Consider the following 14,673-nt stretch of genomic DNA (forward strand, 5'->3'; position numbering starts at 1 on the left):
AGCCTCTACTTGCGCACCGCACAATCGTGTCTTATAACGATTGGCGGAGTTAATTTAGACCTATTAACTAATCAATAGAACTAATGTCTTATTGCGTCAATATTACCAAATTTAGTAACATTGAAACTATTAAGTAAAAATTAATAAAGATACTAATTCTGTACGTATTTATTTTTTTATCTCCTCTCATAAAAAATAATATATTAATTATTCCTAGTATGAATAATAATATTTATGTAACGAACACTCCGTTACCCCCCCCCCCAACAGTCGCAATAGTGACTGATGTGGAGTGACAGAGAAAAACTAATATGTCTTTCCCTGTTATTTTATATTTTTAGTTTCTATTCAAAATTCCAATTTTGTCGCATTATTGATTCTTGTTCGGAAATCAATTCGGTTGGGCATGGCTACCAACGAGTCTGTGCGCGTAGCCCGTGAGGCTGCAAAGCTGGCAACTGTACGGATCAGTAAAGCATTTGGTAATTTAAATGTTCAGTAGACGCTAATGCGTATACTGTGGTAATAAGTCACCTCCTTCTCCCATTCGAGGTGACTGAAATATGTCATCTGTCGATGCCATGCCATGCAGGTGACGGTGACGGTGACTTGTCACCGTCATCGCCCAACTCAGTGGCTACTATGAAGACCGCTGGATCACCCGGGTTTGAGTCCGTTAAGCTTTGAGTTCTAACGTGAGAAACAAAGAGGTGATGACGAGGTTGTTCGACTCGTCGGACCTCTTTGGTGGGGAGTCATCTGATGATTACTCCATGAACGACAAGCACTCTAGTGACATTAGTATGATTCACTAGGATCGAAGGATCGTGAAGGGAAAAATGCTGCTGGTGGTGCTAGTTTGCATCACCCTGAAAGAATTGATTCTAAGGATCGCTCCGAGAGCCATGTTAGTGTTAACGTTAACATGAGCCAACAGGAGAGGGACCGCAATACGTTGCGGTCCGCTTCCGAAAAGAAGCCTTGGTTGCCCTCTAAGGGGAACCTAACTCGTTGGTTTGGTACAACCAACGGTCGATACCAAATTCCGTTATTCGACTCATCCAGGCTTCACAAGCCTGTTAAAAATGAATCGAAATTCTTCGTCGATGCCTTTTTCCGACGTCGGTGGTACACTTGTAAGCAGGCAACGTATGTCAAACCTTTGTTCCAAGCTTGGAAAGCATTCATTCAGAATGTGCAAAGCATAGGCCGCGAGGCATGGCTTGACAAACTGGATGTTTTCCGCGACCGGTTTGTAAAACGGACCGTAATCGGTGCACGATACAAGCTACACCGTTTATCTAAGGAGGCATGGATACCATGTCTCTCATGGGGGGCTCATCCCCATGCTGTTTTAAGGGTGCAGGTCACGTTATTAAGGAAGCATACTCCCTTTAGGACTCTCATTGGAGGAAGCTCATCTCTTGTGAGACGCGCCAAGAGATTGAGAATGAAAAAGAGTGGTCCGAGCCTATCATGCTTTAGCTCGGAATCATCAGACTTTGGCAGACGCTTTAAACCGTTCCGGAGTGATTCCGAATAACGAAAGAAGCCTCGTACTGATGGTAAGGGCAGAGACGCCCAACAGAAATAGTAAGATGCATACGCATCCTACGAGGCAACTCGATCGTGTACGCATTGCCTTGGCGGTACAGTACACAAAACGGCCGGTATACTTGGGCAGTAAATTATTACTGCCCACATTTGTCACTACATGTTTTGAAAGGGTTACCGTAGACAGTAGGACTAGGTCATTAACATTAAATGAATGTATGTTTGCTCTTCCATTTTTGTCAGAGTTCCGTTTCTGTCGGTCCACCGCATCAGCGATGGAATCCATTACAAAACGGGCCACTGCTTCTCTAGCCAACTGGAAATCACCTGCTGACTAAATTGTATTCTTGTTTTCAGTGCGACCGGCTCGCACTGCATTGACCTTAGGGCTAATGCGTGATGACCAAGAGCTAGAAGGTTCTTTGCTCGAGCGAGTCCCCCCCCTTGAATAAAAGTCACTCCTAACCAAGGATGGCTATCGTGGATGGTGCAAGCCGTTCACGAAGAACGGTGTATGCTTTGTAGAAGCATGCACTAAATTGTTGATGGCAAATTCTACTATCGGCAAGAACTCGCTCCAACTCGTAATAGAGTGGACATATCCGCGAAATATCTCTTCAAGGATACGGTTTGCACGCTCCGTCTGACCCTCTGTTTTAGGATGATCAGATGTTGACGTTCTTAACTGTGTTCTTAGTGATTAGAACACAGTTTCCCATAATTCCGCCGTGGAGGGTCTCGATCTGTGACCAGTTCGGGGGTAACCCATGGAGTCGAAATGTTGTGTCAACAATAACACGAGCACAGCCTTTGGCTATGATCGACACCTGTACTGCAGCAAAATGTACCATTGTTATGACAAGAATGCTGTTATGCTTATCTTCGCCGTTGGGAGATCGGTAGACGAAGTCCATGGATACAGACTACCAACATTCTGCCGGAACAGGAAGCGGTTGCAACGAAGCATGGAATGAAGCACTGGGTTTCACCCGTTAACAAACTCGCAAGCACGTATGTACTTGCGGACGGTCTCATACTGGTGTGGTCAGTAGAAGTCGCGACTTTTCGTGAGGCAAGTCTTCTCACGTCCACTATGACCTTATATTTGTGTATGGTGGCACTCATACACGATGCGTAAACGAAAATCATTATGGGTGGGGATGACGACACGAGGTGTGTCGCCAGCAATATCTGAGTAGTACAAGTAAACCATTGCGCGTTGTACATCGATCTATTAAGGATCGATACGATTTCGACACTCCTTTTATTTAGGATTGTGGGATGGATTTTTATGGTAATTCATCAAACCTTTGATAGCCTTTTCTTCTTCATATGCTCTTCTAACGTCGTCAAGTAATGATGACGACGGATCACTTCTTGTTGCAACAGTGGCCTTATGATCACTGTCGATTTGCGTATCAAGCTCAAAACCGGGTTGGCCGCGGAAGGGCATCAGCGACAATGTTAAGTCGTCATGGTTTAAACTCCACGAAGAAGGTCTAGTCCGCGAGGGAAGACAACTATCTCTCCATTCTTAACGAGAGGTGTGGACTGTTTACGGCCGTGCGTAAAGACGCATGGTCCGTATAAACAATGAACGGTCTATCTCCCAAGAGATAGACCCTAAACTGACTCAGTGCATGGTTCATGGCAAGGAATTCTTTATCATGCACTGGATCGTTGCGTTCAGATGGTTGAAGCAGACGCGATTGATAGCAGACGATGCGCTCAGCGCCGTCTGTCATATTGCAATACGTTCAGCCGGTTGCGAAATCGCTGGCGCTGTAGACCACTGGTCTATCTAGGTCGCAATCACCAGGAATAGCGATTGCATCAAGCTTTGCTTCATATATATCGGGAACGCTGACAGTAATCGTTCCATGGCCACTTTACATGTTTCTTCAAAAAAGAAGAAAGATGTACTGTCATTTCGGCGTAACTGCTTGAGTATTTGTGCAGGTACACCTACAAGCCGAGGAACTTTCGAAGTCCTTTTATATCGACTGGCACAGGCCAATCGACGCCTTGATCTTGTCCGCATCCGGGCGTACACCGTGTTTGCCCACGATGCACCCAAGAAGTGATATTTCGCTTGCTGCGAGTATGCACTTCTTAAGATTCGCATATAACTTGTGCTTACGCGTAAGTCTAAGAACGTTTCGGACGTGGATACGATGTACTTCAACGTCCGACTTTACGTTAATGGCTCTGCTACGAACTAAGACGTCATCAAAAATAGCTCGGTGCGAAATCCCAGACCGACCATAACAGACTGGTTACACATCTGTTAAATGTCGCAGGGGCATTACTAGGTCCTGTGGCATGACAAGCCACTCCCATAGCATTACGCTTGGGGTGCTTACTGCTGTGAACGGAATATCCTGTTCGCGCAAAAGGATCTCTTAGAATCCATCCATCAGATCCATTGACGAAAAGATAGTGCTCTTTGACATACCATCAATGATTCGTCTTTTCGTGGTATCGGCGTTTGAGCCGGTACCGTTGCAGCGTTCAGTTTATTGAACGCATCCTCCTGTTGCTTTACGCACACAGAAGGTCGGAGAGCAATGTGGGGAGGTTCACTCCCTCACGTGGATCGCCAAATTCTTTGTCGATCGCTAATACTTGTTCACGAGGCAATGGCCTTTGCTTCATGACACAATATTTCGAACCTGGTATCAGTGCCTATATCCTTAGACAACTCGCATGGTACGGATTCAAGTAGTACATTCTTTAATTCGATCAAATCCTTATATAAAGAATTTGTCTTCAATGACTCTCAGGATCTTTGACGTAAACGTTCAATCCGAGTCTTCTACATCGGGGACGCTTTCGTACATCCTGAGCTGCTGAGAATCCGATCGTTCTCAGGAAATACTATTGCCGACCGAATATCGGCCACGTAGTTGTCATCTATGACAAGTACACAGGTCTACTTTGCTTTGCCACTACGCAGATCACGCAAGAACCGTTTCGGTCCAAGCGTTAGCAATTGAGTTATCTCAGAAGTTATCTTCGGAACGCTACCAGATCAAGTGTATAATCGCCTACACTTGATCCATTGTTTACTAAGACATTCAACGTCTCAGGTTCTTTGGAACTTATTTCCAAAAATACCCGGGAACCTTTCATGAAACTTATTTCCGCAAATTCTTGGGGACTTGCTCTAACAAGTCATATTTTGGGAGTATTCACCCCAAATGCCTCTTGCTGTGATTGTGGATCTACAGAAAGATCCTCTACGATCGACTCTCCAGTCCATCTAGGACTTTCGCGCTGTCTCTTAGAGACAGGCGTTTCAAATTTTCTTTGATGTTGCTTTCCAAGCAAACAATCTTATTTCGTACCACTCAACTTATTCGAGTGGTCGAACTTCGACGCTATCTGTGCTTGTGCACATCCGTCGCTAATTATTTCCAGGTCACAATAGTGGACATTCGACGCTCCCTATGTTTGTGCACAGCCGTCGGGATTTTACTCCACAGCTTGATGGAATTTACACCGAGGTCTTGTGCAGTCGTGCAAGCGACCGACCCACAAGTGAGGCCAACGCACTCACTCGTAGGACACCCACAGGCTTGTGGATGTTCCAAGACGTTCATCAGATGACCCTCTGTTGAACAAGAGACAGGCACCGCGGCTTGATGCTGCCAGTTCATGCATGGCTCGTACTTTCGTAGCCATGGTTATCCAAGGATGACAAGAAATTTGTCATCCAAATCTAGTACAACGATATCATCATCGTACTGTTTACCCTTCAATGTGTATTGGATACCAACACCACGTTTCTTTAATACTACAGATGCGTCTATTGCTAGGGTCTCTGTCATCCTCGATAGAGGGATACCGCGCTCAATAAATTTGAGTCTGCGATCTATTAACGATTGGCGTCTAATAATGTTCGACGCCCCACAATCTATTAGGACTTAAGTGGCAATTTATTTGACACTGATATTTTGAGGGAGATGACCTCATCCCCTGGGGTAGTTACACATGTTTGTGTGTAAGAGCAACTTTCATCAAAAGAGGTCTGCAGATCCTTTTGACGTTGCTAGATCAGTAGGGCGCATCTCACCTACTGACCCGACCGTTTTTTTTACGATCCGCCTCGCCGTTGCGATTTCGCAACAGCGTCCGATCCGCGTCCTCCGCTGTTCCTAGCAGGTGGTCGATCTTTTCGCTCAGCGTTTCTAGGCACTGGGCGTGGGGCAATACACTCATTAGCGTAGTGGCCCGTCTTTTGACAACGATTGCATTTTTGCTATCGTTTGTAATTGAAAAAGCGAGGTTTTTCGCTCTCGACATACGAGAGGTGCATAGGTTCTGGACCTCAGTTTTCTTGTCGTCTCTGAGGACGATAAGCTTCAGAGTTGATGAAAGCCTGTTTTAGGCTGAAGTCCCCCTCTTCCGCTACAGAGATCGCTTGGTCTAGCGTCTCTAGTTTAAGCTGGAACAGGTAAGTCTTGACAGGACCGTCTGCAAGACGTTAAATGAACACAGTTACCGGTGTTTTTCATCTATTGGATGACTCACAATACAACTTACAAGCCATCGTGCTTGATGGGCATCAACGGGAAGATCAAGCTTGCCCTGCTTCAAACCAGGTGCTCTGCCCGAGCCCTAAATTCGACACGTGGCCGCTCAAAGGTTTGCCTGAGCTGGATCTTAAAGAGCTTATACGACCCGAAGACTACTGGGTCGTAAAGCTTGAGTACTAGGCCCTAAGAATTTTTGGCACGTCCCGCTTAGTTGGACATGCCAAATTTCACTTTCGTCGCATCGTCATTAATGCGGCGAGCTTCAATAGCGTCGTCTAGTTCGATGAGCCATCTTAAAAGGGAGACGCCTTCGACTGCCTTAAACTTATGGATTTCAATCTTTAAGCTTCAGGGTCGACGCTGAAGCCTCGGCCCGCTATCAGCATGGACATGCTGCTGTCTCAACAGTTCTAACTGCTAAGCACCCTGTTCAACACTTCTGCATGCTAGGCTACTTTATCTTGGGCTCCATCGAGTTCATGCTGTATGAACTCGGTTATGGCCACAGGTTTTTCATCTGTGATCAGAGTGAATAGCATGGCGCCAACGGCTGGCTCGCCTGCGACCGAACTATGAGTGTGGTGTGGTGCTTCATGCCCATTGCCAAGAAAACTCATGCGTTCAACTGCTCTTCATTAATGGTCACCCAAATGAGTAAACCTTCCACGCATTGCGTGAAAGCCTTCTTGAGGGGCTTGAAAGCTCCCTCCTTCTTCATCCAACATGTCCATGTTGGATGGAACGTGCTTAGGCTGTTGAACAGACTTCGAAGTGCTAGCAGGTGTAAGGGGGCATCCTTTGCTAGTACTGACAACAGTACTAGGCAACCTACACTGATTACAGTGAAGGTGGGGTGGCTCGGTTACTTCACGTTCACGACGGGTAAAGAAAGATTACAGGTAGCTAAGTAGTCTGAGCTACCAAAGGTTAGATTTAAGGATCAAGAATATCGAAAAAAGTAAAGTAAAACTGTAAAAATACATATTTTGTTCCTACGTAACGATATTCTATCTACTACTGACTTTATTGTACTAATAACAAGCTATGTATAGCGCCTACTTGCGCACCGTATAATCGTGTCTTATAGCGATTGGCGGGGTTAGTTTAAACTTAAATTAATCAATCAATAGATCTAATGTCTTATTGCGTCAATATTACCGAATTTGGTAATCTTGGAACGATTAAGTCAAATAATTAATAAAGACAATAATTTTGTACTTCTTTATTTATTTCCTCTCATAGGAAGTAGGCTGAATAACGATTCCCTAGGAAATAATTCGTGTTATTTCTCTCATAGGAAAATGATATTATTATTCCTCTTATAGGAAATAATATTTACGTAACGGGACATCCGTTACATCATTGAAATCAATTATGCTTATCCTGCGATTTCCTCATTTTAATCAGCAACAGAGTATTTATAAATAAATATCTGCAAGTTTTGTTGAGAAGATACTGTTGTCATAACTTTGTATTACTTTGGGTTTTATTGCATATTTAGGCATCAATACATATTCTTGCTTTGTCAAATGAAGGCCTCGTAAGTTTTCGTTGCTGGCAATTATTAATCAAACGGTGTTAGCGATCTGGTCGTTTTCGCTCGATAAAAAGCCTGATTCATGTTCATTTTCAACCGAAGGGCAGTCGCGCAAGATAGCATGGGAAATAGCAAGCGCACCACTTAAAATCAAGCACAGGCACGATGTAAAAAAATAAGCCATTTAGCAGCTGCCTGCTTACAGAAACGACGAAGTACCTGGCCAAGCAGATTGTGAAGAGAATCGACCCTCCGAAAACGACAACCACAGCAGAGCTTACTGCGAACATATCAAGAGTTGATACTTTATGCAGTGAGAGATATCTAATGCAACGATATGAGAATACCACCAAGCATGCCGACTTTTCGCTGGTCAGGCGTCACCGTGTGCCCCATTATTTTTGTCGGGTTTTCGGGCGAATCATTTGCCGTCGCAGTCGACATGTAAAGCCAAAAACCGCCGAGGCAGATCAGCACGAACAAGAAGAACGGATTTAATAGACTGGTCCAGAACCACAGCATGCAAAGTCAACACATCAAACTATTCATCGCACGACTATCTTTTCATTTCACGTACATGGTTACAACCCCTACAAGCGCAGCGGAGATGGCATAATTGGCGCAGAAATACAGCGCATTCTTTCGGCATCGCGAAGTTAGCACATCGCGTCCCGGAATATTAAATGGCTTCTCCTGGCCTAATCGCATTCATGCAAAAGACGCTGTGATACTTTTAACCAAGACGTAATAGGCGCCGTAGCCTGGGGACGCACCAAGCCCGAAGAATTGGGAGATGCCGCGCACGTTTCGAATGTCCACAGCATTAAGAAGCTGCTTACTCAATTTCTGCAGCGCGTGTTGAGGAATTTCAATCGTAATAATTCCTTGGGACTCTTCGGGCGAGTCTTTCATGGCGATGTCTATTCTTGACTTGTGAAGGACGTGAAGTTTCAGCTAGCAGCCTACTCGCCAAAAATGTCGACTAATTAGCAAAAACGACCGAAATAATTATTTAATTAAGGCAAATTACCGACCGCCGAAGTTGTAGCAGTGAATGAATGTCACTTCAACTTTTAATATTAATCTGCGCGTTCTTCTTATGCAATGGACTCGCGATTAAGAACCAAGCCAAAAACAATGAGGAAAACTTACCAGCTGAATGACACACCCGACAAAGACGGTGAGTTCGTTCTAATTCAAAATTAATGATAACTCGTTGAGTGATTGGGATATACATAGTAACTGGCTTCATGCATTACTAAATCGTTTTATAGCATGTTACATTGTAGGCCGCTCCTATGATGAGAATAAGGTCGACATAAATTGAAAAGTCTTGTAAGCTGGCCAATCTGACGTACCGTACATGCGAAGGAAAATAAGGGGAATATAGAGAAGTTAGAGCAAAAAAACAGGCGGAAACTTGGTGTTCGGAAGGGAAGTGGGGCAAGGAAAGGGCTGTCGAAGCAAAAGAAAAATAATGATACAGCCGGGATCACAGCGAGCCTGGAATCACCACCTAGCTTTGTCTTCAAGACAGCGAAATCGACTTTTCGTTTGAGAAAAAAACTCAAATTAAAAAGACGACAGGAAGAGGATGAAAGGAACAAGAAGCGCGTAGGAGATTTGGTTGCCTATTTCAAGAAGCTGGACGAGAAGACGTTGGAGACTATTTAAATTGTTAAGCCGTAAGTGGTAATGCACATCAATGCATTTTGGGCCGTTTATACTAAAGTAATCACAAGGCAGGATCAACTTGCGACCACGCGGTCGCTAGAGCCAGAAGATGATCGCAGAAACGAGAGCTTTGGTGTCGACTTCGATTCTCTTTCGCCTTCTTAGCCAGTTGGAGAGCATCAATGGCTACAATTTCCTGCAAGATCTTTAAAACAGCCTCCTACATGCCATTGGCAGGTTACAATAATTTTGCGATATTCGTACCAGATCAAATATATGCTTAGCACACAATTTACCTGAATAAAAGGCTCTGTATCGTCAAGGTGAACAAAAAGGCAGTCCAACATGTAGTCAATAATTGTTCCTCGAAAGTGCTCCCTCGGAGCAGCTTTAAGCAAGGTAAAAAAAGTCTCGCACGCAGCTCTGCGCACCGTATCATTACTATCATCTAAGCGCTTTAGAATCTCTGCATTGAGCTGGTGCACTGGCTCCTCTGCCAAAGCCAGCCACAAAATGCACTAGGTCAGTAAGACACCTATTTAAGCCCATCAACTGCATAACATACCTCTTAAACATTCAGGAAACGCCACGAACAGGTACTGCAGCGCTAGGCAGACCAGTTGGCGAGTCTTAGGATCGCTATCATCTATGGATGACTTAAGCACGAGTAGCATCTACATCCAGAAGCAATTATTACAAAGCTTAAGATGTGATGTTCATTAGAGTATGCACACCTGCGGCGCGGTCTCAAACAAGCATTTCTGGTCGGCAATGTCCTGACGGAAAAGAGTATAGGCACATGCAACACCAACTTTCCTGATTTGAAGTTGCGAAAAGCGTTGTCAGCATTCAATAATAAGGCCGAAAATAAGATAAATAACGATACCGGATCGTTGCAGCAACCCGTCCTTCACGGCAAGTGATATTAGGGATAATGGCTTTTTGCAGCAATGCCACATTAAAGGGCATAAGGGCCTAGCAGTGCAATATATTAGCACCTCATCCGATCATTCAAAAGAGCTCTGATTTAGAAAAAAGTCATACCTTACTAATAGTATTCATTCCAAGCATTGTCTCCAATAGAGAAAGGAATGCGAGCCGAATGTCTGCGTCGTGTTCTGGTTCTAAATACACCAAAATTACAGGAATAATTTTATCTAGGTTTTCCCCGCAAGCCTAAAGCAAAAAGAATGGCATTTATTAGTCATCAAACAGACAAAATCACTTTACACCCTACCCTTCCTCCGCGTCTGCAAAGTGAGTCGAATAGTACACGGCTCGATTTACTCTTTTGCCAACTAGTGTTCTTTAAAGTAGAGGGTGCAATGTTGGAAAGAATTCTCTTCATATATCGTACGTATAACATCTGCAAAAGAATAGCAATCAATATATAAATTTATTACCTAGCATAGTTCTCGAACAAGAATTATACCTCGATAGGATGCTTCATGTTCACGGCAAGACCTTCTAACGATTCGCTCGCCTAATATAAACCATAAGCACATTTGCACATAAAGGCTTGCAATTGATATAACTTGCCATTTTATGAGCAGCTGAAACTTTCGACGATGATGCCAAAAGATGATTCAGAACCCAGAAAAGTCGAAAGCAAATTTCATCCTTTTGCTCAAGTAGTGGCCCAGCAGAGAAAACTATACTTGAAATGACGCTAGCCAGCTGATCATGTAAATCGGCTACTTCAGATTCGCGGAGATGAGCATCGCACAGCGCCTCTGTCACTTGCTACATAATGTGTGTTACCAATGCATGAAGATCTGACCAAAAGTTTAATTACCACTGTTAGTTACCTCTAGGTGAGCTTCGATAGTCTTCGTCGCCATTCCCTTGATGCTCATGCCCAGCAAAGTCAACCCAATAATGCGATATTGAGCAGTTTCCTGTCCCACTAACCTTCCTGTCACCATTGGCAGCAATGAAGCTAATACGATGCGGATGTCTGCATAGTAACCAATCACACCCGAGCATGCCTTAACACTAGTAATCACACCTTCTTCGTCATCCCGACATATCTTGCCCAATGCTGCAAAGACCGTCTCAATAAACGGATTCATGTTTTGCTCCAGTAGAATTAGATACGCGCTGAGAATTTGAGTATAACGCTCACGCACTTGCGAGGTCCAGTCTCCAGTTTTCTCAAGTAACCATGGCAATACCTGAGCTTGAATTTTAATTGCAAGTTTACGAGCGCCAATAGGTGGACGAGATTGAAAATAAAGCGGCGGGGTGCTTCTTACAGCTTTTTCATCTACGATCATATCATTCTCGTCTACTGCTTCGCTTCCATCGCGAGTCTCCCATATAGTTGAGATTTCATTCATCTTTGCGATAGATAGCTCTCGAACTTCGGGCGATTCATCAGTAATACCAGCCAGAAAGGCCGGAAAGATCAATTTATCAAATTGTTGTACCTGATTAATTTGACTCAGCCACGCAGCCAATGTAACAACTAATTGCTTCCGAACAGACGGAGCGTGGTCAAAGACTACCTTTCTCACTGCTGGCATCAATAGCTCGGTCAAAAGCTCCAATAGAGCTTCGGAACAACAAGGCACTGCAGCTTCCAATGCCTGCAACGCACAGGTTCGTACTCGACTGTGCTGGTGGCCTAAGTTAATCACTAAAGATCGAGCAATTGTACCCATCTGCATTCCAACGCTACTTTTCCAGGTCTTTGAAATCAGAATGACGCAATCTGCTGACATCTTCTTGGCTTCTGGAAAAGGGTCCACCAACGACTTTCCCAGTGCGTTGGCCAGCTCGGTGATAACATCGCATAGTGACTTTGATGTGCCTTCCTTTGCAGCAAACTGCTTCAAAAAAGCGTACAACAGCTGTAGAATGAGCAATCGAATTTCCTCTGTAGGCTCCGGGTACGGTATCCTACCCAGCCGAACATCGGCCAGAGCCACCAATTCATTTAGTGTCGCGTCCGATAGCTCCAGCGCCCCTCGCTCGCATAAAAAAAGAAGTGCATCAAGCGCTCGCTCACGGCATTTTTCAACAACGTCATTTTCAGCGCAACGCAGTAATGGACGCTTTAAATTGGAGGTACACAGAACGCGAAGCGTTGGCACCGACACGTGCGACGACTCGCTCTTAAGCGCGCGGCTTAGCTTGTCCACAGCACGGCGGCGCACACTTCGATCCGGATCAGTCAAGCAATTGATATCGCGTTGCATTTGCATGACCATCATGTGGTACGTGCGCTCGTCTTCCGAAGACAGTGCCATGACATGAAAAGTGTCGGCGTCAAATTCTAGGAGAGCCAAAATGTTGTAGAAAACACGAAGATTATGCAACGTAAATGAATAAGTTGCGTTATACGAATTCGTCTATTTGAATACAAATTGCTGCGACTATGTGGCCGAAGGTCAAAACGCGATGCTCGGAACTACTTCTTTTTGCCTTGCAGTCGCTTGCGACCATTTGCAGTCAATTCGCGCTTTCGCATGCGAATCTTGACCGGGGACACGTCGATCATTTCGTCGTCGCCGATGTAAGTGACGACATCTTCGAGGGACATCTGGCGGATTGGCGACAGTTTAATGTTCTCATCCGTGCCAGCCGCACGCATATTTGTGAGCTTCTTCTCCTTAGTAGGATTGATTTCAATGTCTGTCGGACGGCTATGCTCACCCACGATCATGCCCTCGTATACCTCGTCGCCGGGCTTGACAAACATCTCACCACGGTCTTCCAACGAATTTAATGCGTAGGCCTATCATTTATCCAACCAATATTACTGCTGAATTAAGAATCCATGCACAGCGATTTGCACTTACGGTGCAAACCCCTCCAGAAGATGAGATTAGCTTGCCTTTCGACGGAGGGGTTGCCGAACCTTGGAAGGGTGAGTAGCTGTGGAAAATCGAGTTTAAGATGCCACTTCCGCGCGTATCTGTCTTGATCTATATACAATTTAAAATGTAGGTTCTCAGACGCATAATGATGCAGCGCATTCCATACCTCACTGCGATAGCCCATAAGGCATCGGCTAGGGATCTTAAACTGAAGACGCACTTTGTCATGCACCTCTTTAAATTCAACGATTTCGCCGCCCCGAGTTGATAGCTTGTCAATTACCGTGCCGGAAAAGTCGGAGTCAACATCGATTGTCACTTCTTCAATTGGTTCAAGTTTTTGGTTCGTCTCGGGATCTTTCTGAAAAATTACCTGTGGAGCCGATATGGACATTTCAAACCCCTCGCGACGCATTTCCTCAATAAGAATAGCGAGCTGAAGCTCGCCACGGCCATGCACATCGAAGGCTTCTGAAGATGCACTAGGTGAAATGGAGATGGCAACATTGTTCTTAGGACGCCAGGACCAACGAATATTAGCTACATGTAACACGCAATTGGCGAGAGAGTAGATTCATACCTCGCATTCCCGTTCGAGACGCTGCTTGATATGCGATGACGTTAAAAACTTGCCCTCCTTGCCTGCATTTGGCGCGTCATTCACACCAAACGTCATCGAAATGGTTGGAGGGTCAAGCTGCGGGGATGGAATAGGGTCCGTCACAGAGACATCAGCAATCGTGTCGGACACATATGCATTCACACCAGCAATAGTTATGATATCACCTAATTTATTTATCAAGCGCATGGCAAGCGGAAGTCGATGATTGTGTAGTGAAAAATAAGTCATAAAAGTGACGTACCAGCCGTCGCTGATTTGACCTCCGACTTTACAACTCCACGGGTAACAAACATTTTTGTGACTCGGCCAGATTCTAGCTTTTTGCTTTCTCGATTCATCACCTGGATTGAATCACCAATCTATATACGCAAAATAGCATACGACAAGCATTTCAATCAAGCCTCAGATGCTTTCTCCAGATACATAATTCAACATACTTTTACAGTTCCAGCGTGGATGCGGCCCGTGGCTAGACGACCAACGTATGGGTCGTGGCCTATCATGGTCACAGCCATGGCAAAAGGTTTGTCGGCATTGGCCTCGGGCGCAGGCACGTACCGCAGAATCTCATCTAGCAACGGCATCATGCTATCATGCGGTTCGTCAGTATTGTCAAGGTCATGGACGGCCCAGCCTTGCTTGGCAGATGCGTACAGCACTGGAAATTCCAGCTGATCGTCATCAGCATCAAGCGCCACGAACATATCAAAAAGCTCATTTTCCACCGAGCCATCCAAGCGGCTAGAGTCGCGATCCACTTTATTGACCACCACGAGCGGCTTAAGCCCGCGTTGCAGCGCCTTGGTCAGCACAAACTTCGTTTGCGGCATAGGGCCTTCTGTGGCATCTACGACTAGCACCACTCCGTCCACCATACTTAAAATGCGCTCCACCTCGCCACCAAAGTCTGCGTGGCCGGGTGTGTCG

At 45.1% G+C, this 14,673-nt stretch overlaps 3 protein-coding genes across 3 annotated transcripts; all 3 read right to left on the minus strand.

The window, feature by feature from the left end:
• Window positions 1–7,545: 7,545 nt before the first annotated feature.
• On the minus strand, window positions 7,546–8,592 carry CCR75_001535 (uncharacterized protein). The gene is made up of 5 exons (XM_067959637.1): window positions 8,403–8,592; window positions 8,207–8,327; window positions 7,977–8,131; window positions 7,849–7,909; window positions 7,546–7,772 (listed from the first exon to the last, which is right to left on the minus strand). Exons 1-5 carry the CDS (start codon window positions 8,539–8,541, stop codon window positions 7,661–7,663), a joined length of 588 nt encoding a protein of 195 aa, XP_067814268.1. The 5' UTR covers window positions 8,542–8,592; the 3' UTR covers window positions 7,546–7,660.
• Window positions 8,593–9,364: 772 nt separating this feature from the next.
• CCR75_001536 (uncharacterized protein) lies at window positions 9,365–12,554 on the minus strand (the record flags this gene model as incomplete). The annotated part of the gene is made up of 10 exons (XM_067959638.1): window positions 9,365–9,523; window positions 9,600–9,796; window positions 9,869–9,977; window positions 10,038–10,119; window positions 10,190–10,278; window positions 10,348–10,479; window positions 10,541–10,669; window positions 10,736–10,786; window positions 10,864–11,046; window positions 11,112–12,554. The coding sequence occupies 10 exons, from the start codon at window positions 12,552–12,554 to the stop codon at window positions 9,365–9,367; spliced, it is 2,574 nt and encodes an 857-aa protein (XP_067814269.1).
• Window positions 12,555–12,615: 61 nt separating this feature from the next.
• On the minus strand, window positions 12,616–14,673 carry CCR75_001537 (uncharacterized protein). Its single transcript, XM_067959639.1, has 6 exons — window positions 14,184–14,673; window positions 13,988–14,105; window positions 13,705–13,910; window positions 13,291–13,635; window positions 13,107–13,232; window positions 12,616–13,042 (listed from the first exon to the last, which is right to left on the minus strand). The coding sequence occupies exons 1-6, from the start codon at window positions 14,619–14,621 to the stop codon at window positions 12,716–12,718; spliced, it is 1,560 nt and encodes a 519-aa protein (XP_067814270.1). The 5' UTR covers window positions 14,622–14,673; the 3' UTR covers window positions 12,616–12,715.

This window comes from Bremia lactucae (assembly GCF_004359215.1).
Source record: "Bremia lactucae strain SF5 chromosome Unknown BlacSF5_NotPlaced_200_SHOA01000120.1_2678225bp, whole genome shotgun sequence".
Classification (NCBI taxonomy): Eukaryota; Oomycota; class Peronosporomycetes; order Peronosporales; family Peronosporaceae; genus Bremia; species Bremia lactucae.

Coding starts and splice junctions, on each gene's coding strand:
- CCR75_001535 (XM_067959637.1), bottom strand. CDS start 8,541: ATGAAAGACTCGCCCGAAGAGTCCCAAGGAATTATTACGATTGAAATT. Junction 8,328..8,402: donor CTCCCAATTCTTCGGGCTTG/GTGCGTCCCCAG, acceptor GAATGCGATTAG/GCCAGGAGAAGCCATTTAAT. Junction 8,132..8,206: donor CTTGTAGGGGTTGTAACCAT/GTACGTGAAATG, acceptor GTTCTGGACCAG/TCTATTAAATCCGTTCTTCT.
- CCR75_001537 (XM_067959639.1), bottom strand. CDS start 14,621: ATGGTGGACGGAGTGGTGCTAGTCGTAGATGCCACAGAAGGCCCTATG. Junction 13,911..13,987: donor GGTCAAATCAGCGACGGCTG/GTACGTCACTTT, acceptor TAAATAAATTAG/GTGATATCATAACTATTGCT. Junction 13,043..13,106: donor CTTCTGGAGGGGTTTGCACC/GTAAGTGCAAAT, acceptor GATAAATGATAG/GCCTACGCATTAAATTCGTT.